Raw genomic sequence first — 24,186 nt, forward strand, 5'->3', positions numbered from 1 at the left:
GTACGTTGAAACTTACACCTCAAGTAATGGTTAGTACCTCCGAAATCTACGGTACTTTCCACCAAAGATAGTTCATATAATTCATAATTCCTTTTTTGGGGATTTCATGATTTTTGTATTCTCTAAAAAAATATTTGGTAAACCTGAGTAGTAGGTCAGAGTATTTATTTAATTGTAGTCTATAGCCATTCTACTTTGTTTTATGATGTATCGGTAAATCTGTGTAGTTAGTCGGACCCATTTGGGAGGGGGGACGCGTTTCCGGAAGCTGTCAGCTGTGAAACACCGCATCCACTGCGATGAGTTTCGAGTGGCCCTGGCAGCACAGTTTCCCCCCGTTTTTTACGTAAGTCTGCTTCTTCTCAGCCACACTGATTTCCATTGCACATTTCCCTCCGTCGTTTGTGTATCATGTGAATCGGTAAGTGTGTTGATTTGCGAGCTAGCGTCATGCTAGCCCGGCTAACTGGCTAAACGAAACGGCTAGGGAAGTGGATTTGTTTTTTTCTTTTTTCACACACCTCCTGTCTTTCAAAAGTGTATCAGACATCTACTGTCGGTTTCACTTGGCGGCTTCTTAAAGCTGCTCATCGCGGAAACATTTAAAACCCACCGACGCGTAGATAATAGACGGTTGCTGTGTGTGTGTGAGAGCCACTCTTAGCTGTGGCTAGCTGTTTTGCTAGCTAGCGCTTTATGATTCTGAGCTGCCATCAACCGAAACACGATTATAAAACGCACATGTCCACCAACTCCTGACCAGTGTTGCAACTCAGTTCTGTGACGTCATACTCTGAGGCGTTAAGAGAGATTTCATGTCATTTAAAAAAAAAAAATCCACTGCATCATAAATATTAATCCTGTAGATGAGACAACATGAACTGTTAGTTTTTTTTTCACCTGACAACATTTTAGCAGCACATTAGCATGTTTTTCTTTATGCAATCATCGTCCTTACAATACCTAGAGGACCTCAGTGCTGAAATTCCTGTAAAACAAATTTAACTTCTGCAAGCGAATACAAGAAACTGTATCATTTGTTATATGTGTATCAACTTACTGTTTTGTGCTGTGCGCTGGTGACTACTACTGATAAGTGTTCCAGATAATATGAGATAACGTGTCCTGTCGTCCCCTTTTCTTCAGAAATACATATTGTGTCATGTAAATTATTATTATTAAAATTGTTATCTTAACAACACTTTTGTTGTTAGAATAGTATACAAGTGTGCATACAGTTCTGAACTTCACCAGGATGTAGCTATGAATTCACATGGCTTGTTTAGGCTCAGAGTAAGGCAGGGAATGGAAGAGTGACACCCCATGTGTCTTATGTCCCTTTTCTTATTAATACACCTCATGAAAATTATACAATCATGAAGATAATATAAACTGTGCAAGTTCATCCTGATGTTTCACTGCTTGAGAGAGTGGGCTTCATTTTCAGGCCACTGGAGTCCTGAACAAACTGAAAATGCTTGTGAAAATAGTTTGGATCAAATCTTATAAACGATGATAAGCTTTATCTGTTGATGTCTACCTTCACCGGGGGTCCATCCGATTCAATTCTTAGAAGTAGCTTGGACGTCATCAGATGATGATGTTGCCGCACATTTGTATCATTCATTCTGTTGCTGCCTGTTTCCAAGTTTGTAAAATGTGATCAGTGAACAGCTCATTGAAAAGAATTGGATATTAATATAAAGCCTCCACTCTTCTGGGAAAGCTTTCTTTAAGATTTGGAGCCTGGCTGCAGATGTTATCGTATTCTGTATGTGACGCACACACACAAAAAACCCTAAAGCAAAAGAAAAACTAAAACAAACTATAAATAGCAAAACACACAGATCAGAGCTGGAGTGAATCTTGTCTGGTGATTGCAGTGCCGTTGCTTTGCTTTTTTTGCCTTTTGTTGTTACATGTGTGTTTACACCTTTTGCTGCTCATCTCTTCGCGCACAGGCTACAGCCCAATGTGGACACAAGGCAGAAGCAGCTGGCAGCATGGTGTTCCCTGGCCCTGACGTACTGCCGGCATCACAAACTCTACACCCTGGACGTCATGGAGGCTCAGGAAAGCCCCATGTTCAACAACAAGAAGATAGAGCGTATCCTCATGGTCCACCTGTGGTTAAGCCAAGTCCAGAGTTTGTCCAGCTTGAGGCTCCGTGCTCTGATGAATATTTTAAATTTGAAACACCGGCTTTATTTTCTCTCATCATGTTCGCATAAATTGTTTAATTTGGACTGCGAGTCAAAGATTTTTAGGCGGCCTCCTTTATAGGATTTTAAAATCACCCAGAGGATATTAACGTTGACACAACGTTAATACAACACCCGCCAACCTACTTGCTCTCCTCCCCTACATGTTAGGTTTTCTTTATACATCGATCTAAAACTAATACAACAGAAAACTACAATTAAACTCCATAAAGGTAATCTTCTAAACTTCATGTAGCTTATAATGTTTCTTCAACTTGATCGTCATTTAGGAGACTGTTAATTGTGGTGCGGGTGAACTCTGCTGAGAACGCAATTCAATAGCACCTCAATAGACATCCTCCAAAATTGTCATAGAGTTTATTCAAGGCCTTTTTAACAGTTTTAAATAAAAGTGGAAGATTAAAACCTTGGACAGTTGCATTAGCCTCCGTTAGCGTTGGTTAGATGTACCTAATAAATGGCAACTGAATGTCAGTTTCACTTTAGAGGTTGTTTTAGAATACATGATGAGAATGATTAATGAAAACATTTAACTTCTATAAGTCATAGTAGTAGTGTTACAGATATTTCCATTTCCATTCAAGCATCCCAAGATGAGTTTACTACTATTATCCGCCCTTAACTGAATTCTAGGAAAACTGTCAATGGAAGCAATTCAAGTTGTGTTTGAGGAACTGAGGAAAAAAGGTAAATGTATCTTCTGTATAGATGTTTTCTCTGTGCTGATGTTACAGCTGGTGCAAAGTGACCTCCAGGCGTAACACAAACTGTCTTTCTAATTAATCTGGACCTCGGCTGACGAACACACAGCAAGGAGGCAGTTAACCTCCTCCATGGACGACTGCCGCTTGGCTTTCGCATCCATAACGTTAGATGTCTACTGCAAACACTACTATCATAATTGCAATCGCTCAATTTTTGGTTGGATTTGTTGGTCACGATAACCTAGCCCTTGCCTACGTCGGGGCACTTAACCGGTTCTTTCTCGTACACCAGCAAAGAGTTGGTGCCCTTGAACTGCCTTTTTATATTGCTCGTCTAGCGCCCACGTTTTTTAAAAGCCTTATTACACCGAGGTGCGAGCACACCTGGTCTTGTGATCCATGTGCCTGGTGCCGACACCTTTTTTTCCAACATGAAACTTGCAAAATGTAATATTTGGTCAAACCCTGAACACACCCTGAATATATCTTCCCGTGTGATTGTTTTGGCCGACCTCAGGTAACCTGGAATGGCTGGACAAAAACAAGTCCCGGTGTTTAGTCATGTGGAGACGACCGGAGGAATGGGGCAAGCTGATATACCAGTGGGTGAGTTATCAAACTTGAGAGACATCGTGTACTGTCCGTGTAACATTTTTGTTCATTTTTGTTCATTCGTGGGGTTGATTAAAAGATAGAAGTGGTCAGTTTGAAAGTGATGAGAAAACATTGCTGATGTAGATCATTTTATTCAGTATTAGATTATTTAGTGGCTAATTTGCACAACAACGTAGGACCCAAATAGATCTACGCTACAGTAGGTGACTCTGGCTCAAGCTTTTTTATAGAAATAGATATATGCAACGTAGAATATGTTTGTATTATGTCTCTACTTTGGTCAAAATAGGTAAATAATGCTTCTAAAATAAGGTTTGGGAAGAATCTCAATTTACGGACCTGCTGCATGTAAACACACATTTCCAGGTTACTACAGTGCATGTACTGTAAACGTGTTGTTCCATTACCGAGGCAACCCGAGGGGCGTTTCAAAAACGAGGCTCAGAAAAAGCAGAACTCATTGTAAAAAAAGAAAAAGAAAAAAGTCTGTCTTGAATTAACCTAACAAAGAGAACAAGGGCCGCTCTGTTTCACCAAGCTGGTACGGGGTTGAACATGAGCAGTTTGGCTTATTTCAGAAGCAAACAGACAAAACTGTGATGTAATGTAATGTGGACAGTCATATATTACAGCTAAATATTACAGACTCAGTCAGCTAGTTGCTCCTTTGTTAGCTAGGTCTGTCGTAGCTTGTAACGGGGACATGGTCCCTCGTGAGCCACGTGCACCGTCTCTGTGTAATATGTGCAGAAAACATAAGACTCTAGATTAGAGCCTCGACTGATTTATCGCTTCAGAGAAACGTCAGGTATCTGATCTTTTCTTATATATTTCAGGTTTCCAAAAACGGGATGGTCAACACTGTTTTCACCCTGTATGAACTGTCAAATGGTGATGACACAGAAGGTGAAGGTATGGTACATTAAAAAAACACTCAAATTAATCGGCATCAATCTAATTTTTTTTCTCATTTCATTGTGGTGTTTCATGTTTTTGAATTTATGTAATTGTCAATGAAATGGTTTAATCTTAATTTTAACGTTTAAAGCGCCTCGCCAAATTTGGTTTGAAATGTGCTGTTTGAATAAAGTTTATTACTGTTATTATAATAAATAATTGTTCCTTTTGACCCAAACTTTCTACTTTGTTTCCCCAGAGTTTCACGGTCTTGAGGACTGGATGCTTCTGCGCTCGTTGCAGGCGTTACAAGCGGAAGGCAAAGCGGAGATCATCACCATGGACGACGGCAAGGGTGTCAAATTCTTCTGAAGCGGTGCTGGAATCACACACACACACACACACACACACTCTGTCTGGGGACCCTCATGCTGTACCTTTGGCTGTCCAAGGCTACACGAGCTGCACCTCAGTGACCAGCCCAGAGGATGCTGGTCCCGTTAATGATGTTGCCTTTCGGTTCGCCCAGTTTCATAGCCTTTTTCTGATTGGAGGAGAATTGGAGGAGTGTTAAGTGTTTGGGTAAAAGGGCATCGGAGGTGACACTGTGTTTAAAGTGACATGCAAAGAGTCTCATCAGGGGACTAAGTACCATTCTGTCTGAATACTTTACTGAAATATCATTTCCCACCAGCTGTAACTTCACTCTCTCTTTATCGTAAATACAAACCAGTTTGAAGCCAATTGTCCCAAGAATTAGCTCCCGACCTTCGCTCGGCTGTTGTTCCTTTTTTTTTTTTTTACCCAACCAGTCATCTCAAAGAAATTCCCAGAACACGACACCTGAGGGACTTAAATGCTTCCAGAAGAGGAGCTCCAGAGAGACTCGGAGCACCGACCCTGGCTCGTCTCAGCTGAGTGTAATAATAGTGGACTTCATGTACAGATTGCTGTCATCCTGTTTCTTTTTTGTGCAGTAGCTACTGTGACACTCCTGCCCCCCCCCCCCCCCCTCTGTATTCTACTTTTTTCATATCATATAGGACAATAAATTAGAAATTTGCTAAATGTGTTTTTATTTTATTTCTCTTCAAACTGTTTGAAATACTTCCATTTTTTAATCCGAAACTTTTGCATCTTTAAAATGTTTTGTGGGGGGAAAAGAAAACATGCAGCACAATGTCAGCCCCCCCCCCCCCCCCGTGCAGACGTGCAGATTCAAACCACAGCGATGGAGACGTGTGCTCTACTTTCTGCCTGCAGCTGTACAGAAGGACTGGTCCACTCGCACCATGTGCCGCTGTGAGGACGACCCAGCTCCAGGGAATCGCGTGTGTGCGTATGTGTGCGTGCATGTTTGTGTGTATGTTTGTGTGTGTGTGTGCTTTGATAACACAGTGAGTGATGTCGTGGGACAGGTGGGGCCCAGTGTGGTCACCTCTGATAAAGGTGTCCCGTGTCATCAGCAACAGGCATCAGCTGTCCTCGGGTGTGGCTCCCTCTACAGGTTGTCCCAGACCACTGCATATCTTTCTCTCTCAATCAGGCTCTATACTCAGACGAGAGGTTGTGAAAGAAGCGAGCAGTGAAGTGAGGTGACTCACCTGAATTCAGAGAAAACCCGAGAACTTGACGTCTGGATCTGAGAAGGGGCTCGTTGGAGGAGGAGACGTCCTGTCCTCTTGTTGCTTTTTCCGCACAAGTATACGCACTTTGTTGCCGCCTGTTCATCTAATCAAAGCAAAGAAATACCACAAAGAATCAACTTTATTGATCCTAAGACCCTTTCCCCTCTTTTTCTTCAGTTTATGAAAACATTTAATCCACTATATTTAATTAAAGGTGTTCATCACCTATCTTCTTGGACACCAATTATCCACAACATGTAAAAAATAAAAAATAATTTCTAATAATAATTTTAAAAAAATGTTGCAAATGCTCTTCAAGTGATATTGAAATACTCACTTAATAATGACTTCCTCGACCTGTGGGGCGCGTCATAGCTGCGTAGGGGGCGGAGCCACGGAGCGCGCGCCGGGGAGCGCACGGGACGCGCGGCCCCCTCCGGTGCTCTGTTGATAACAGGCGGCTCCGTCCTGCTCACCGGAGGTTATGGCTGAGGACTCCGCCAAGACGAGAGGCACCGCGGGGATTATTCTTCTTATTATTGTTTCATGAGAGAGCAAAACTATACGTTGGTGTTGAATATTCTCTCTACACAGCGGCTGCCATGAGTGAGTATCACCCTTTCCATTCTTCCGTCTCACGTGGAAGACATTTCTAATGCTGCCTGTTGCTGCAGTTGAAGGCAGCTCGGACATAGTCGGTTTAGAGTTTAATTCTGATTTTGCCACTCGTGTACCAGACTCCTTATATTGTGTTAAGTTTGTCTCTTTAAAGCCACTGACTTCGTAGGGAAAAGTGGCGCTGAACTTGGAGTAACGGTGCGCCACTGTCCTCTCCACGTCCAGGCGCTGAACCGACGAGGCGTTGAAAGCTGCCAGCATGTCCCGCGCGCAGGTCGAGATCCCAGGACGCGGGTTCCCGGGCCTCCCCGGGGACATGGCGGACGAGCGGCTGTCCCGCGGGCCGTCCGTGCTGCGGGCGCACGGCCTGGGCGCGCGGAGGAACTCGTACGGGCTGCAGAAAATCAGCATGGACATCGACTCGCCCCTGTACAGCGGCGTCCTCTCCAAGGCGCTGTCGTGGTCCGCGGAGAACATCCCGACGCTGCCCGAGTCCAGGGCGGAGGAGGAGGAGGAGGAGGAGGAGAGAGCCGACGACCCTGCGCCGTCGCCGTCGCCGGTGTCCAGCGCGGGCACCGGCTCCGCCACGCCCCCGCGCAGCCAGGAGCCGCCCGGCGGCTCCGCGCCGAGGTCCGGCGGCCCGGACGCCGGCTCGGACTCCGAGAGTGAGCTGCACCACAGGCAGCGCAAGCGGTTGTCGCGCATCACCTTCGACACCCAGTGGGAGCAGGAGCAGGAGGAGAAGGACGACTTGGACACCAAGGCGGTGGCGACGTCCCCCGACGGGAGATATCTCAAGTTCAACATAGAGATCGGAAGAGGCTCCTTCAAGACGGTCTATAAAGGCCTGGACACGGAGACCACGGTGGAGGTGGCGTGGTGCGAGCTGCAGGTAGGACGCAGGCCGGAGCCCTTTAAGTTGCCAGTTTGGATGGTTTGTTTTTTACATGTGGCACAACATCAAAATTGCATTGTGCACACTGCACGTACTGTAGTTTACCTCCCTTTCTCTTGCCCCCCAGAGGCACATGTAAGTCAGGTACTGTATGTAGGTTGATCCTTCGCCTGCTTTCCTAACCCACTTGGCTCCCTCCCTCTCTCCCTCCCTCCCTCCCCACTTGATGCGAAGCGGCTAATCTGCTGCCTTTCCTATTCCTTGTTGACCTTGAGTCGGGCTGTGTCAGGCCTCCCAGGTCATCCCGTCAGCAGCCGGCCTCCCGAACTGAACCGCTCTGCCCGCCGTGATCCCCTCTAATCTCTGTTTTCATTACCGTCCGGCGACACCAAGGCCAGGTTCGCCACCCCGGGCGTCTCTCGTGCAAAGTCAAGCACAAGCGAGAGGCAGCTGTGCCTGCGATGATCCACCTCTTCCGAGCATCTGAGTTCGATAACAGAGGCGTGTGTGCTTTGAGAAGTTCGTGAGATCACGCTCAGCCTTTGCAGGACGTTTTATGCTCACATGTAGCACGTAAACATCAGATGTAAGACCCACCAACTGCTGTTTAAACCTCAGCTTGGGTACAGTGGCAGCTGCCCCTTCCCCTTGTTCAAATGGTTCCATAGCACAGTGGAGGATTTAAAGTTTTAAGCTCCGAGTCCACTGTTAACATTTGCCGTTTGTGTGTGACGTGCGCTGGTATCTGTGTCGCAGCACCCCTTTAAACCTCAAGGTAAACCCCCCGTGCTGGTGATATTGAATCACACACCTGCTGGCAAAAGTTGCCCTTATTCAGATCGGCCTGATCTTAAAGATAATTGCACGATGGTTTTAAAAGATTTAGCTCTGCACATGACAACACCTTTCTCGCTCTCGGCTCAGTAAAAGATGCACAGAGGCCGTCTTTGTCTTGTCATGCAAGCTCTGCGGGGAGCACCGGAGCGCAGACAGTCAGGGATTACACTGGGTGAAGTGAATCAGCCAAGAAGGCTCAAAGCTCCAGCATCCAGCAGGTTGGGACCTCTGCCTGGAGGGGCCCACCTGTCAGCTCACACAACAGGTGTCCGTGAGGGGAGGTAGAAAACCTCAGTCACTCCCGGGGCTCTTGTCCTTTCACCCTCGAGTCAAACACAAGGAGAGGTTCATCAAGTGGTTTTGACTTTTAAAATCACACCCCTGCTTTTGTGCTGTGAAAACACGTCGACGTTATGCTGCAGCCTCGGTGGCCATGGGGGCACGTTAGACAAACGAGCATGCCGTTTCATCTCGTCGCTTGAGACCTGAGCCCAGTTAAGCTCCTTAATCGCCCCTGATAAGCTTAAAGGTGGCCTTTGTTGACATGGTTACCGTTGTGATGAGTTAACCTCAAAGAGACAGACTCGGCCACGGTGGCATTTCTCAACCACGGTCGCCACCCGTCCTCCTCCTCCGCATGCGCCCCCGATCGCTCTAACGAACACAAAAGCTGGCTGTTGGTGGCTAAACACAATTGCTGCTGTGATGTTGATGCAGCAGCAGCCGAGGGTGCGTCATTACAAGTCAAGTAGAAATGCCCTTAAGCTCTTTCAACTATGTGCATTGCACAAGCCCCGAGCAGGAAGTCTACATCAGCTCTCGATGACGTGACGGAAGTTCAGACATCTGCTTCACCTGATTCCCACTCATACAGGGCATCGTTTTGAATTAAGTCATAATTCCCTCTGAGGGTAATTTCCTGTGTGTAGTGTATTGTCAATGTCATTTTGCGCACAGGTCTGTCAGGGCGTTGTCCGCGGGAACTATTTGTCCTAGCACACAAAAAGTAAACAATGCATTTAGATTCCTCTATGACATGCAACACCACAGCTCATCCAAGTTCACGTCGCCGCTCAACCAAATGCTAAACCAACCAAATGTTCATATCGAGACTATAATATGATGGAAAGGTTAAGTTAGAATCAGCTCTGTTTTCCAACACAGAGTTGAGGAAATTAGATTCATATAATGCGATTTGAACAAGATTAGTTTTGGACTCGAGCCCCTTTTCTACGGGGTTCTTTTTAGATGTGCCATATTGACACTGTACACATATACTCTTATTGTTAAAAGAGGATTAGAGGCCGATCAATATTTTGCATGGACAGCTAAAAGCTATAGATCCTCATAGATATGCAGATGCACAGAAATGACGTGCATGAGGTCATTCAGACACTGTTGCCATTGCACACTTTGGCGAGAAAGCAAAACATCCCACCTGCAACATGTCTTACTGCAGCAAAAAGTCCAACTACGGAGTTGTAAAGACACAAGCGAGTTTCAAGCCGCCTGGTACTGTTGCTAAAAAAAAGCTACCCTAGCAACCCTTTCCCCCACAGGTCCGCAGGTGACTCGGGTGTAATATAGGCAACATAAAACTGAGCTTAGATGGGAATGCCGAGGGTGATAAAAAATGGATGAGCTATTGTTCCCCTCCCACTTCCATTCATCACGTCAAAGAGATGAGTTTACAGCCTACTCTGTGGTCGCCACTGTCTGTCATTGTTATAGCTGAGCTCACAAAAGTGCCACAAATATGAGATGCCTGTTATCAGTCATTGCACGGACCTGTCCCCTTTAACATTGGCAGTGGTTACATAATAACTGATTTTTATTCCCGGATTTCCCAGCAGCCTCCTCCAGCCCCGCAGCGGCTGAGACTTTCACTCACACACTTCAATACTTTTTAATACTTTTTTTAAACTTACGCCGACACACGCTCTGTAATCGTGCTCTCTCTGTAGACACGGCGTCAACCGTGCTCCACTTCGCCGCGGCCGCCTGTATTTTCAGCGTCACAGGTGTTGATGAGGGCCACGCTTTAACGCAAGATCGGTTTGAGAGAATAGGAGAAGGCTGAAAAACGGCAGCACCCACAACCAATTAGTCGGTTTCTTTTGATGCGTAAATACAAGCTGAGAGACAGTTTTCTGCTGACGAAGACTACATCACTATACCACATTGTAAAAGTTTGTGCACTCCATGTGCGGTCATGGTTTTTGTAGGTGGTCACACCTTGTGTTTGTTTGTCCTGAATCACATAGAGTCTGCTTTTATTACTCATTATTACCTGTATTGGGGTTTTATTTTGGGTCTTCATTACCTCTTCTGCAGATGTTACAACATGCAGCTGCAAAAAAGAGTCTTAAACTCTCTTCATTTTCGATAAATTTGCTTTAAATGGCGAGGCCCCCATGTAAAATCAAAGACATCTTCTCTTTAGTCGGACAAAACAAGCAATTTCAATTGCTGGCAAAGACTAAACAAGTTATAACGTTCATATTTTTAGTGCCAGCTTTCATTTGTAGCTTTCACTAATGTCATTAGTCTCAATGAACCAGAGTTGCCTACGGACAAAAGGGAGGAGCAGTAGGAGGTGGGGTGGTGGTGTCGCTGGAGGAGGATTTACATCACCCCTGCTGTAGTGAGAGCTGGAACCATTACTTGTAGCACTGAAAGTGGACTCACGGGAGCAAGAGCTGGAAGCTGCGCTGTTTTTACGCTTCAGCTCTCCGTTTGCAGCTCATATACGAGCACCAGGTCCAAATTCAATCTGTAAAACCTTATTAACGTCTCCCGACCGGATCTGCGCGGTTAGTGTTTTGAGTTATGACGTTAAACAACAAAGCGTTAATCTCGTTTTGGCCCAAGTCCCGGATCTCTCTCTCTCTCTCTCTCTCTCTCTCTCTGTTGCCTCTCGCTCCCTAGCTCGCATCCTTGGCCTCAAAATACAAGCCTGGCTGTGTAACCTTCATCTGAATGTGGCCAGTGTTCAGTGACACAACACGAGCTGTGGGCTTTCCTATCAGTGCTACTGTAGCCAACATCAACACCGCCTTTCCTTGCAGGTCCCCGCGCCGACGCGAGCCCCACGCTTATCAGAGCCAGCCAATGTTCTCCGAGGAGAACGCGAAGGAGGCCCGCAACGATAGTCGACATGTACACACGGCAGCGCGTCACTTTGACGTGAGGGCTGTTTGTTGTTTTTTTCTTGCCTTTAGGTGGCCCTGCACAGTCCCCAAATGACTGCCACACCGTGTCACCTATGAAACCCTGTGCTGTACTAAATGTGCGCTCATTTTCGGCGATTGCCGCCGCGAGATTACGGCTTGTCTGTATCGCACAGCGTTCACTCTGTGCCGAAAGCAGATAACGGCGTCGCATCGACTGCTCTTGATAGTGCACGATGTGTCTGTTTCAGTGTGGATAATGACGGGACAAGCTGGGGCAGCATGGTGGCTCTGTGTTCAGGGGTTGGGAGGGGGGGGGGTATTTGTTGTGTGTGTGTGTGTGTGTGTGTGTGTGTGTGTGTGTGTGTGTATATGTTTCTATTGGAAACTAAAGTGCTTGCAGGTGTAAAAGGCGAGTGTGGATGTGTCTCAATTGTGTAATAGGCTGCAGACTGTACCCCGCCCTTTTACCCTAATCTGTGCTGGGGGAGGCGGCAGACCTGCTCAGTGACCCTAAGTGGGATAAGTGGGTTCAGAAAATAGATGGAAAGATGGTAACGAAAAGAAAAAACTGCTTTAGGAATCAAAAAAGAATAATAATATCTGGTTTTCAGTACATGATAAGTATAAAGTTTAGCATTAATAAAATGTAAGATAGTTTTGTTTCTGTTGAAGTAGCTTTTAATTAATGGAAAGCTAAACACGACAGTGCAGATAAGCCCGTATTAGTCTGGCTTTACGTGCAAACACAGCAATCTGACTTTCTGTTTGTATTATAATGAAAGGCCTCACCAAACATCCACAATATTCTCCCAAGTCACAATATTGAATTATGTAAAGATATGTTAAGCTTCATCTGCCTCCGATCATGATAAACGAAAAAAGAATTGGGGGGGGGGGTGCATTGATCGTTACAGTGCAGAGCTTCTCCACTGGAGTTGCACGGAACTCTGCCAGACCCAACCTGAGAATGTGGAGAGACAACAGATGTCTGAGCTATTGTAGTGTTGCATACTGATATAATAAGTGTATCACCGGAAAAGCTCCGTCTCTGCTGAGTCACTGCTTTTATTGGGCTGCCTCTGTATATGGTGCTCCTTTATGGGAGAGGTTTCCGTGTGTCGTCCAGGTTGGTTTAAAGTTTTCCAGCGTCCACTGAAAGTATTCCGGTGATGACCGATATTTTATACAATCACGAGCTCTGCTGTTTGTAGTTTTTCATTTTTTAAAATTTTTTTTAAAGACGTCAGTGGGAAACTTGTGTCTTGTCAAAGGCTTTATCTTCTGAGATCCTTTCAAAATGACATGTTCATTCCTCTGGTAGTTTTATTTTGTATTTTAAGAAACAATATTCACGTTGACTCTGTCTTTTAATGGACCTCAAACGTATTTCTCTTTGGTCTTATTCTTTCTATCAACTCGTTCCTGGTTGCTCACGCATTTCTCTTTTGCCGGGGCTTGTCCTTGACCCTTGGTCAGATTAGCTCTGAACTCTCTATTTATAAATCAAAACTATTCTTCATAAAGACCAGTCCTCACACACGTGATACACAGTTCAGCAGAAGCAAAATATTGCCAGTTGCAAGATGGATCTAAAAGATCTTTTGTCCAACAAAATCTCAAAACTCAAAATTGGATGCCGTGCGATCTAAGACCACTAATTTATTTTAAAATTTGCCAACTATCAATTATTTAAATTTTCTATTTAATCTGGCACTATTTTGATTCAAGTCATAGTTTGATTTGTCTGCATATTATCAGGAAGTAGAAACAAATGTCCATCAATAATTCCCCAAAGTCCAAATTGACGTCTTCAAATCGCTTGTTTTGTCCAAAATCCAAAATCCGTTCCTTTACTGGAAAAACATGTGGTCACCTTTGCAGCTTTGGGCCCCAGTCCTGCTTCCTAAACAAACCAAAGACCTTGAGTTTTAATAGCTGTTAGGGCTCTGAGGACATAGTTGGTAAGGGAAAAGACCGCTCGGCGGGGTAACTCTGGTCACGTCCGAACTGATCATGTGTGTCGGAGCGTGCGAGACGGAGGCGTCGCGAGTGTAAAACGTCCACCGAGTTGCCATGTGAGTCCTGGGATGAATTGGCCATTGGTGTGTACAGTACTGGCTCAACTGCTTTGGGGTCCGGCACCTTGCAATACCCATCAACAAACACTATACAGCGTGTTTTCTCAGTCAACAGAAAACAGCAATTCGTGTTCTCCCCAGATTTGAACTGCGCTTACACGTAGTTCACGTGTACATTGAAGCGCTGAGTGTTTCTGATGTGCTCCCATTCAGTGGTTTGGACTCTTTATCGGGGTAGAGTTGGAGCAGAGAGCGGAGCATTCATACATCTTTCATGTTGTGGCCTTCCTGGCAACAACAGGAAGACAACAATATGCCTACCCGTTGCATACCGCCACTTCGTAAACTATATCCGGTCTCGGTTGCCAGCGGCACATCCTTGTTTGTCAGTGTACCAGCGGCACTTGATGGCACATCCTTGTTTGTCAGTGTAACACTATATGTCGCCGCCTTGCGCCTGCAGCCTGAGCTCCGACGGAGTACAAAATAAACTAAATACCAAACACACACAGTAACACATGGTTCATGTTTCTGAAAACGGAGTTTCAGTTTGTCAGACTATTGCAAAAACATTAACACAAAGCAAATCTTCATTTGACTCTGAAGCCAATGGAAGAATGTTGGAATTTCTTTTCCTGGTATTTGGAAGTTCAAGTGATATTTGAGGGTTTTTTGTCAGCTTTAACGTCACAAAAAGCAATATCTGAAAAGGAGATGAAAAGCACCCGCTCTGCTTTGGGACCGATGCTGAGCCTGGTGTGTAATAACAACTTCAAAAGGCTTTGCTCTAAGGCTCTCGTGGTCCGATCTCCGTCAGCAAAGCTCAGCAGACAGTACTGTTGTCCATCCTGGAGTATACCAGATGTGAGGATGTCGTCATTCATAGAGGGAAATAAAAACTTTGGGATAATACCTCTGATTGACAAATTGTGGTCTGCAAGATGAGATGAATTTCCAGGGCGCAAGGAATTATAATCAGGCGAGAAAAATCGTATTTTGGTGCCTTTTTCTCCAGGCGTCATCCATTTAGTGATGTTGAGAAACGATAGTATTGCTTGATTAAAGATTTGGAATATGTTTTGCTTTTCATTCTTCAGTCATAACATGGTGAAGATTATTCTGCTCCAGCATGGCACTTTGTCTTTGTCAGGTAAACTAAAATCAGTTTGATAACCACAGAGGATTTACGACTGTGGACTTTGATTGATTGTTGTGAAAGCTCTTTATGAATTTAATGGTTAATTAGAAAGAGAGAAACCCAAGGACATTTACTATTGGATTACCGATTTCCAATAGAAAGGCAACATACTCACAAACTGGCAAACCTTAAACTGGTTTGTGTTAATGAATGGTTTATTAACACATAATGGAGCCAACCCTAGTTACAACCCTTTATATAATTGTGCTTACATGTCTGAGTTTAATTTTCCACCTTTGTGTTTTGAAAAATTGTTCTACACAATCGGGCCTGTAGAGGATTCTTGAAGCTAGACAAAAGTTAGACGCGGGAGTAGACTTAAATGACCTGTGAAAACAAGCATGTTCAAACACCGTCGGGCTCACCTCTCTCAAAGAGTTACTGTAAAACTGGCGCCAGAATATCCGAGGATTCCGCCCGAGGGGACGTACTTTTGCAAACCTGTCAGATAACCGCGGTCGGGAACTTGTCGAGGCCTGTAAGTCTGTTAACGGAAGCCTGGATGATAATTATCGTAAACCTTTTAAAATAATTAGGCTGACTTGAGGTAATTCTTGGAGTCAGACTGTGACTTCCGAGCATCAATGTTACTGGTGAGGAGAAGTCTTGTACAGGGCTGCCATCAAACATGTAGGTAATAGATGTCAGCGTAAAGTGACAGCGGGGTTACAGCGTTTTTTTGTGTTTTCGTGTTCAGATCACAGAAATGATTTCCGTCCTTTTTCTTCTATTTTATTTTCCTTTACAACCTATCAGGATGGCTTGCTCCTTGAAGGTCAATGAGAGGACTCAAAGTTAACGAGCACAAAGAGTACAAAAGCAAAGTTCTCAGAGGGACTGACGTGAGTTCTAGAAATATATAGTATTCACAATCCAATATTCATGCCTCAGGCTCGCCTCTGCCCTTTATATCACAATTTTCAATAGTGACCCTCAGTGTTCAGGATGAGGAGCTGCTAAATATATGTCGTTTATTTATGGAATCTCATGTGACACCTTACTTGTTTATTGGATTCCCACACAGCTGCTCCGTTGAGCAGATTTTTCCCAATCTGCGGGCTGTACAGGCGGCTGCTAGCGGCATTTCAACCGGTTATATTATAACTGTTATCACCTTGTTTGAACCATGTTCATCGTAGAGACCACGTTTGTGTTTGACGGCATTACTTAGCTACAGCAGGTCGTATGGTCATATCTAGGCTCTTTGCTGTTTTTTTCCGAGTCGCCATGTTTGACGCGGCCGCTCTCCTGTATTTTTGAATACGTCGTCCTCCAGGCGTCTTGTGATCTCTCCGTGATTCCCCGAGTTTGCTACAGAGGACAAAATGTTTGTCCCATTCACACTCCTCCCTTCGGATGCCATTACACTGAGAGGGGAACTGCTGATATACTCTCTCCCCTTCAGCGTTTGGCACGCCTCGCCCCACCACCATCAGAAATGTCCTCTTGCCTCTGTTCAACTAGAGGTCGCAGGTGCCACAGGTTAAAACGCTGCTTCGGATTGTTGACTACACACCATCCAAGTTTAGTGTCGAGGCCACAAAGGGGTCATTGTTTATGAGTTGAAGTGAATCCTCAAAAATGTACCATGCATGATCCCCCCGGGTAAGTCCCTGACTATCTCGAGCGTACATTTTCAACCGTTACATCATGCAATTGAAGCATTTTAGGGACACCTACGAGCAAACTATGGAATTCCTTGTCTTTGCCATAATCACAAGCCTTTTATTTCAGGAGTGCAACGGCATTGTGCCTATAAAGGACAGGCAGTGAGGCGGTTGAGGCCCCAGCGGCGTGCAAGGAAAAGTAACCCGTCACTGTAATTGTGCAATACAAAGCTCTGTTTGAAAAGGCGAGAGGGTTTTATGAAGAGGCGTCTTAAGTGACTGCGCTGTAAGTGCAGAGCAGTTTATAGAAGATGAGGTTTTACTGAGTAGCCACAGGCAAACAGCAGGCGGGAGGAAGAGATGTTAACTATGACAAAGTAAACAGACTAAAGATACAAGATCTCCCCGCCCGCAAACATATTCATGTTAGTCTCTCAAACAAGGTGGTGGTGCAATCGTTTCTGAAACATCTGCAGTTACGGTTCAGAGGACAGGCTCGTACTTGTGCACAGATGATTGTATTAATGAATTGAATTTATGCATCAGTTGCAAAGTGCTTTACGCGGTTGTATAACAGGTTTTAAACATTTCAGGACTAAGAATTAAGACATTAAAATATATATTAAAACATTAACCATAAAAATAATGAAACTGACAAAGCATGTAGGTAATAAAATGATGTATGAGGATTGAAAGATCAATAGAACGTAGACAAATTAATCGACCAGGCCAATATATTGACTGATTCTAGCTAATGCGCATAGCAATAAAGCGTTATCAGTGTAAATATCGGCAAATAATCAACACTACAAATATGACAATCTGTGTCACAGACAAGTTTCATTTTTAAATGTAAAAGTAATTTGGCCACAAAACAAAGAAGGAAATCGAAGAAGTCTGTATTAAGATTAATTGTTTACATTATGTTTTTATAGTATAGAAAAAAATAGCTGCAGTAAAAGTATCTGTCTCAAAAATCCGGTACTGGTCGGACTATGAAATCTATTCATAGTTAAAAAAAACATATCTGAATATTTGTCTATGGACAAAGACTTGCTTGACCAGTTGCTATCAGAGGCGGTGTAATCCTACATCTAGGTCTCTTTTACCCGCGCGTTGTAATTAGCCGGGCGCCACAAGTCAGGTCAGGCTCTCCCGAGTGCGAGCGGCAGTCAGAGGTTGGTTTGAGTCCTCAAATCCAAATGAGATTAATGGTCTAACCTCCCTCTGGCCACTCCATTTACAGAACACGTCGGGCTTTTCCTTGGAATGAGTACACTGCCACCTCAGTTCTCATGCGCAAACATCTAAGTGCAACACTGTGCCAGTGTGAGAGCTGACGTGTATGTTTATCCCCGAGTGCATGTCAGTCAAGGCTTGTGTACAAGGCAGGTATGTCAATCCCAGAGGCGTGAGGTCAGACTTTTTCTTGCCCCCGCGTTGCCTTTGACCTCAATCCCGGAGCTCCGTCGTCAGAGGCGGTGACGACGGACAGTGGTTCGGTAATGCCTGACGACGTCGTGCAGGTTCTGTCCTGCACATACTCTCTCTCTCTCTCTCTCTCTCTCTCTCTGTCGGTGAACTCTGGTTTTTGTCAGCAGGGCTCTTGAGCTATGGCCTGTTAACAGCACTTTGAATAATTCGTCAATGACAGGAAGAACGGGCAAGGTTTACCTCTCGCCCTTTCAGTCGCGAAAAAGACTTTTAAACAGAGGTCAAGGTAGACTGGAAGCTAAGGGAGCTGACGTTTAACATTTCTGGGATGACACAAAATGTCACGACTTGTCCCTCATGTCTTATGAACATAGTCTTTGACAGTCTTAGTCTATTAACAGCTGATTTTGTAGGGCTCCATCTAGCAACATCCATGGATCCATTCTTCAATTATCTGACTAATTGTAAAGTCTATGAAATGTCACGAAAACCTGGAGCTACATAATGCAAGCTCCGGAAACCAAGCAAGTGCTATCACTCCACTCGAAAACACTCCACTCATGAATGTCATGAATGGAGCTTGCTTGTTTGGCGTCAGTCTCAAAGCGACGTCTTCTAGCAGCTGACTCCGTCTTGAAGCTTCGGTGTAAGAGGAGTAGTAGTAACCTCTGACTTTGACCTTCTCTGATTGCTTGGAAAGCTGAGACTTACTCAAAATAATGTTTCTTCATTACCGTGAACAGACACACAATAGTTTACTACGAGTGAATTGATGGCTGAGAGTAGTCCCCAAGAAATGCACCACTCTTGTTTGAGTATAGTTTGCTTAGCTGATGCAATACGTTTTTCAGATTGTTTGTTTGCCATCCAGGCGGCAGGGTGATGTGGTGGTTAGCCTCACAGCAAGAAGGTTCTCGGTCTTGGAATCCCCGTTCAAACCATCCAGGGCCTTTCTGTGGGCAAATTCTCCCTGTGTCTCCAGATATTCCCTCCCTCCCACATTCCAAAGATCCAGCCCCCCTCCCGCCCGCCACATCAAGGATAAAGCGGTATAGATAATGGATGGATGGATGTTTTCCAGTCTTCAAATTTGGCAATTCAACAATTCAATTGGTGTCAAAGATGAAGACCTCGCAAAATTTTGGGCCATAACTCAAGATACCTCATTATAAAATCTATCAGTATCTTTATTATGTGTACATGTGGATAGACATGGGTGTAAACTGCAACATGACTTTCAACCGCAAGGCTGTAATTCCAGTTGCATAACTTAAACTACATATTTGAACGTGTTTTTCAATATTCATTCTGATCTTCAGATGGAACAAATGGGCTTGGCTTCCAGGAAAAAACTATTACAGAGACGGACCAACACATTGTTGGTTCTGGTTCCTCTCATGGGCTTTTTGATGACAATACACAGAAACACAGAACAGCACCATGCCATATCCTTGAAATCAATATGAAATCAAATATGCTATATGCTAATATGAGTAATTTTCTGTCCGTCGACGGATCTATCAAGGGAGATCACTTAACAGAATTCTGTGTCCAAGACATGAAAACTATGTTGGAACTGTTTCTCACCCTTAACACACTTTCCCTGCAGGCAGTAAGTTACGACAGAATCCATTTTCTTCCCTCACTTTTTGTCCTACTTTCTTCCCCTCCGGAGATTCCTACAGATACCACATCCCGTCACACTGGACTGGCTGTTACCCAAAGTTCTGGGCAGACTCACTGTGCTCTATCTATTGAAGTGAATCTTCAGAGCAGTTCAAACTGTCCGTTCCTGTATTAAGCCGCAAACGTTCGGCGTAAACGTTGGCTAACTTGTCGTGTTCATGTCCCCGTTATCATAATAGGGGGGCTGACAGGGACCCTCTTAATACGACTCTGCTTATGTAACTCCCACTTATTTGGCTCCAAGCCCAAGTATTTCCACCACTGGCTATTGCAGACCCCCAACTCAACACACAAACAACCTCCCGGTGGCTAAGAATAAATCTGAAAGATACCACTTTGGGCCGTCCCTCACTCACTCACTCACTCACTCACTCACTCACTCACACACACACACACACCTCTGAATCCTCCTTCGTTTTTATGGATTTTGTCTTTTCATAACAGAGATGGGGTTTTTTTTTTTGTGGCTCCCCCCGCCCCCTGCATCGCTTCCTGCAGTGTTATGCAATGTTTTGTGGCCTCATCGGTCAAAAAGGGCAGGGGTAAGAGACAGGTGCGAGCAGATACATGCAGTCAAAGATCCCGGGGAAAAGTTAGACTAGATACTCAGCAGTCAACCAGAGCTGCAACAGTTAATCGATTAATCAATTACTAAATGAATCACCGACTATTTTGATAATCGATTCATCGGTTCAAGTAGTTTTTATGGAGAAAAAAAAGGGCAAAATACAAATTTCAGCTTCTTAGATATGAATATTTTCTGGTTTCTTTGCTCCTCTATGACAGTAAACTGAATAGCTTTAGTATGCGGACGAAACAAAACGTCATCTTGTGGGTTTTGGGAAACACCATCGTCATTTTTCACCATTTTATGAACCAAAAAATGAATCAGTTGATCGAGAAAATAATCAACAGATTAATCGATTATGAACATAATCGTTAGTTGCAGCCCTGGGGTCAACAGATGACTCCTTCCACAGGAAATGTCCTCGGACCTCTGGCCCGAAGATAGATATCATGAAGACTAATGAATTAATCATGTTCATTAGATGTCTTCTCTGGCTCTTCGGTGGCTGTTGTGTGAACCGTCTCAGTCGAGCTTAGGCAATCCTGCATGGCTGCTTGTTTATTTCTGCTTTTAGTCACAGCTAAGCTGTGAGAGTTTTTACAGGGAGGAGGCTTTGTTGTGTTGCCCTGAAATTCGCCAGCACCAGCAGCAGTCGCATGACGCCATCGCGGTGTGCACACAACTCATGCTCTGTTGCTTTTGTTGTTTACATCTGTGCTTGATTTTCCATTTCTCTTTACACTTTCAAAAAAGACTGTTTTTTCAAAATGAACAAGTTCTCAGTTTTGAGAGCTTTGAAAGGGGGGACAGGTTTTTTCGATGTGTCACACGAGCTAATCGCCGCTCGATGAATGGCGTCGTTCACAGTGGCCGCCGCAGGACTGTTCGCTTCTTCCAAGAACGCCGAGCGTTTTTGCACTTTTTAGGATTTCCCAATCATGCCATCCAGCCGTGTGCCAAGCCGTAGTAAAAACCCCGTGGTTTTGGAAGGGGTGCCGCTTCTGCGAGAGGCTGCACGCCACAGCCGATGTGTCCTAGATCGACTGCGGCGCGGCAACAGCCATCTTCTCCCCGCGCGAGCGACTAATCCACAGGAGACGAAAGCTCGCCGCACGCGGCTCTGATGTTATCACACTTAGATAATAACCAGATGTCCATCAACCCGTAAACCCACTGACTCACTCACCCTCGGCTCTCACATAAACAGCACACTCTCAGCATGATTTGTGTCACATTACGTGTGTCTCCTTACATCTGAGGACACTATGATGATCTATGTTTCGGCCGCAAAACTTCAGCGTCCGTCCACATATGTAATTTGGGACGTAAAGCACAGTCTAGTATATGTATCACAAATTCGATTAAATCGGAAACTTACTTACTCGGAGGATGCTCGTCCATTTGTGTGATCTATTGATGTCATGTTAGAATCACGACTTTTAAATATGACATATGAGGAATAAGCTCACATCATGAACTAAATCACTATCGATCTTAAAAAGCAAACCACTCAGTCAGGAGAGGTCACCTCTCTGCGGCTCGCTGTTGAGCTCGGGGCCTCGTGTTTGTGTTGTCGGTGTAATGTGGCAGTTTGACAGGTGACTGATGCAGGTAAAAAAAAAAAAAGGGGCCTATCATTTCGTGACTTCAGACAGAGACAGTCTGCCACCGCTGTTGATGCGGCAGCGTTAACATCAGCAGCACCTCCTCACTTATTTTGGGGGGGGGGGCGGCGAGGAAGGAGAAAGTGTAGCGGTCCAGTTGATTGTGAGCATAAACATACGCAGAGCATTTTTTCCCAGAAATCGGCCTCAATGCAGGATTCATGATCCCCAAGTCTCCCAGGAGATGTTTTTTTTTTCCGACCAGCCACCCACCGCAGGCCGAGTTACTCCAGCAGCAGTAACATTGGGCCATTCATCCTTGAGGAAGCACAAAAAATGTCTTTGTTCGTCCGGCATGATTGCAGTGTTCCGTTCGTTTTAACGTGGATTTTTTTTTGGAAACCTCCCCCCTTTAAACCTGTAAAGTCAGAGCTCGGCCTTATTGGAGAGGGAACGTGATTATGTAACCGTGGGGGTCGCCCAGATGGATGAGCCTGTGGTTTTCCAGGCCCGGCAGCAGCAGGCTCATTAGCTGAAGTAACAGTGATTTATCAAATTGGTCCCGTGTATTTGTGTGCTATGTATTTCGAGACCCTACTTACGTAACTTTCCATAACAAGACAAGACCAGAAGGAGACATTCGTAGCGATACAACTCACCTTTCAATAAAACCACAACCTCTATTGTTGGGGAAAAAAAATATCTCACCCCACCGTCCATTCAGAATCAGCTCTGGAGTTTATGATTATGTCACATGGAATTATGACGTTGCTTCTTTGTTTATTTATTTATAACTTATTTATCTGAGCTAACAGATGGTAGGTCATGTGCTCTGTTTTCCAGGTATCAATTGGATTATCCCGTTATTGTGTTTGCTCGTGTAAACATCATATTCGAAATCTGAATATGCTAGCGGAAGCTATCCATTAGAAAACAGTGAGAGTTTGTTTGGTGTGTAAACGGATTGGCCAGATTTTTATCACAGCTTTCATGTCGACTGAAAACCACCTCAGGATTCATTGTTTAGGGCCAAACAGAACAAAACACCCTCCCAACAAGAAATTGTTAAACATAAACCGAATGAATGCAAACTAATAATTCATATCTGATTATCAGGTTCGTGAATTACCACGCAGTGAAGCGCTGTGATACCTTATACAGCCACAAACCAGAAATGACGGTGGCTGAGATGAAATCCCCCTCTCACAGATGATCAGAAACCATGATACCATATTAGAGATTCATATTTAAAGGAAACTTAATACATTGGTTCCTGTGTTTCTTGTAAACACCATATCTTCTATATGCTCAAAACAAGTACTGGGATGTAGAGGCGGGACTGTAGAGTGTAATGTAAAAACGAGCTGTTTCCTCCGCAGACCCGCAAGCTGACCAAGGCGGAGCGACAGCGCTTCAGCGAGGAGGTGGAGATGCTGAAGGGCCTGCAGCACCCGAACATCGTCCGCTTCCACGACTCCTGGAAGTCGATGGTGAAGGGCCACAAGTGCATCCTCCTGGCGACCGAACTCATGACGTCTGGCACGCTCAAAACGTGAGTCTGTGAATCCGACGAAATCTGATTCTCCACATTTAAATGCATTTCATTTTTTATGGTCAGTCCTTTGGTTTGTCCTCAAATTGCCAACATCCTCTTTCCAAGTAAAAATAGCCATGTCTTCTGTGGTTTCGTGTTTGACGGCTTGTCTTTTGCTTTCAAAGATAAGATAAAAAGGAGCAGAAAAAAAGCTCTTCCTTGAATACAATGTTCTGGGAGAGGACTCAGGGATCTAGCTCACTTTTTAAAACTTCCTCTGATGTGTCAAAAACAGGAGATGAGTTATTCCGAGGCACCAAAAAAGCTGCCTCTTCTTGCCGTATGTTTAGACTGCCGCGCTTATTCCTATTCCTCTTTTGTTTCAGCTACTTGAAGAGGTTCAAGGAGATGAAGCTGAAGCTGCTGCAGCGCTGGAGTCGACAGATCCTCAAGGGGCTCCACTTCCTGCACACGCGCGCTCCTCCCATCATCCACCGGGACCTCAAGTGCGACAACATCTTCATCACCGGCCCCACCGGCTCCGTCAAGATCGGAGATCTGGGGCTGGCCACGCTCAAAAGTGCCTCTTTTGCTAAAAGTGTCATTGGTGAGTGTAAAGTTTCTCTGTTTACGGTCCTCAGGTCATTTTACACAAACGCCACCTTCCACAGATATCTGAAAGAAACGGTGTCTCGGGACAGTTTACAGCCATCGACTGGAGACCTGCCGATCTTGAGGCATTTGTTTACCTTTTAAATTCCTGCCTTTATTTAATTTTTTTTTCAATACAGCATAATTACTCGAATGGCTTTTTAACGTCAGATGGAACTTGCCCTTCCCTTCAAATACACGCCAGTAATCGTCGGTGGCCTAATATAAAGACTTGTT

General features: G+C 44.7%; 2 protein-coding genes across 5 annotated transcripts in view; both read left to right on the forward strand.

Moving 5' to 3' along the window:
* Window positions 1-211: 211 nt before the first annotated feature.
* Window positions 212-5,250, forward strand: vps25 (vacuolar protein sorting 25 homolog). Its single transcript, XM_035612431.2, has 6 exons — window positions 212-346; window positions 1,962-2,107; window positions 2,856-2,909; window positions 3,444-3,532; window positions 4,378-4,453; window positions 4,698-5,250. Exons 1-6 carry the CDS (start codon window positions 300-302, stop codon window positions 4,808-4,810), a joined length of 525 nt encoding a protein of 174 aa, XP_035468324.1. The 5' UTR covers window positions 212-299; the 3' UTR covers window positions 4,811-5,250.
* A 146-nt stretch (window positions 5,251-5,396) lies between these two features.
* Window positions 5,397-24,186, forward strand: part of wnk4a (WNK lysine deficient protein kinase 4a) — a 39,053-nt gene continuing 20,263 nt past the window's right edge. For 2 of the 4 annotated variants that reach the window (XM_035612338.2, XM_035612336.2), the window contains exons 1-4: window positions 5,818-6,672; window positions 6,910-7,576; window positions 23,144-23,316; window positions 23,685-23,905. In XM_035612338.2, the coding sequence (XP_035468231.2) occupies window positions 6,944-7,576; window positions 23,144-23,316; window positions 23,685-23,905 (1,027 nt within the window). In that variant the 5' untranslated portion in view covers window positions 5,818-6,672; window positions 6,910-6,943. Of the gene's footprint in view, window positions 5,774-5,816; window positions 6,673-6,909; window positions 7,577-23,143; window positions 23,317-23,684; window positions 23,906-24,186 lie in introns of those variants that run through there. The other 2 variants (XM_035612337.2, XM_035612339.2) reach the window with 2 other exon arrangements.

The sequence above is a fragment of the Scophthalmus maximus genome, chromosome 16, assembly GCF_022379125.1.
Source record: "Scophthalmus maximus strain ysfricsl-2021 chromosome 16, ASM2237912v1, whole genome shotgun sequence".
NCBI classification, from domain to species: Eukaryota; Metazoa; Chordata; class Actinopteri; order Pleuronectiformes; family Scophthalmidae; genus Scophthalmus; species Scophthalmus maximus.

Bases quoted from the DNA above. Each gene is read 5' to 3' on its own strand.
- vps25 (XM_035612431.2), top strand. From the start codon at position 300: ATGAGTTTCGAGTGGCCCTGGCAGCACAGTTTCCCCCCGTTTTTTAC. The intron at 2,910-3,443 runs GTAAATGTATCT...GGCCGACCTCAG, and splicing joins TGAGGAACTGAGGAAAAAAG to GTAACCTGGAATGGCTGGAC. The intron at 3,533-4,377 runs GTGAGTTATCAA...TATATATTTCAG, and splicing joins GCAAGCTGATATACCAGTGG to GTTTCCAAAAACGGGATGGT.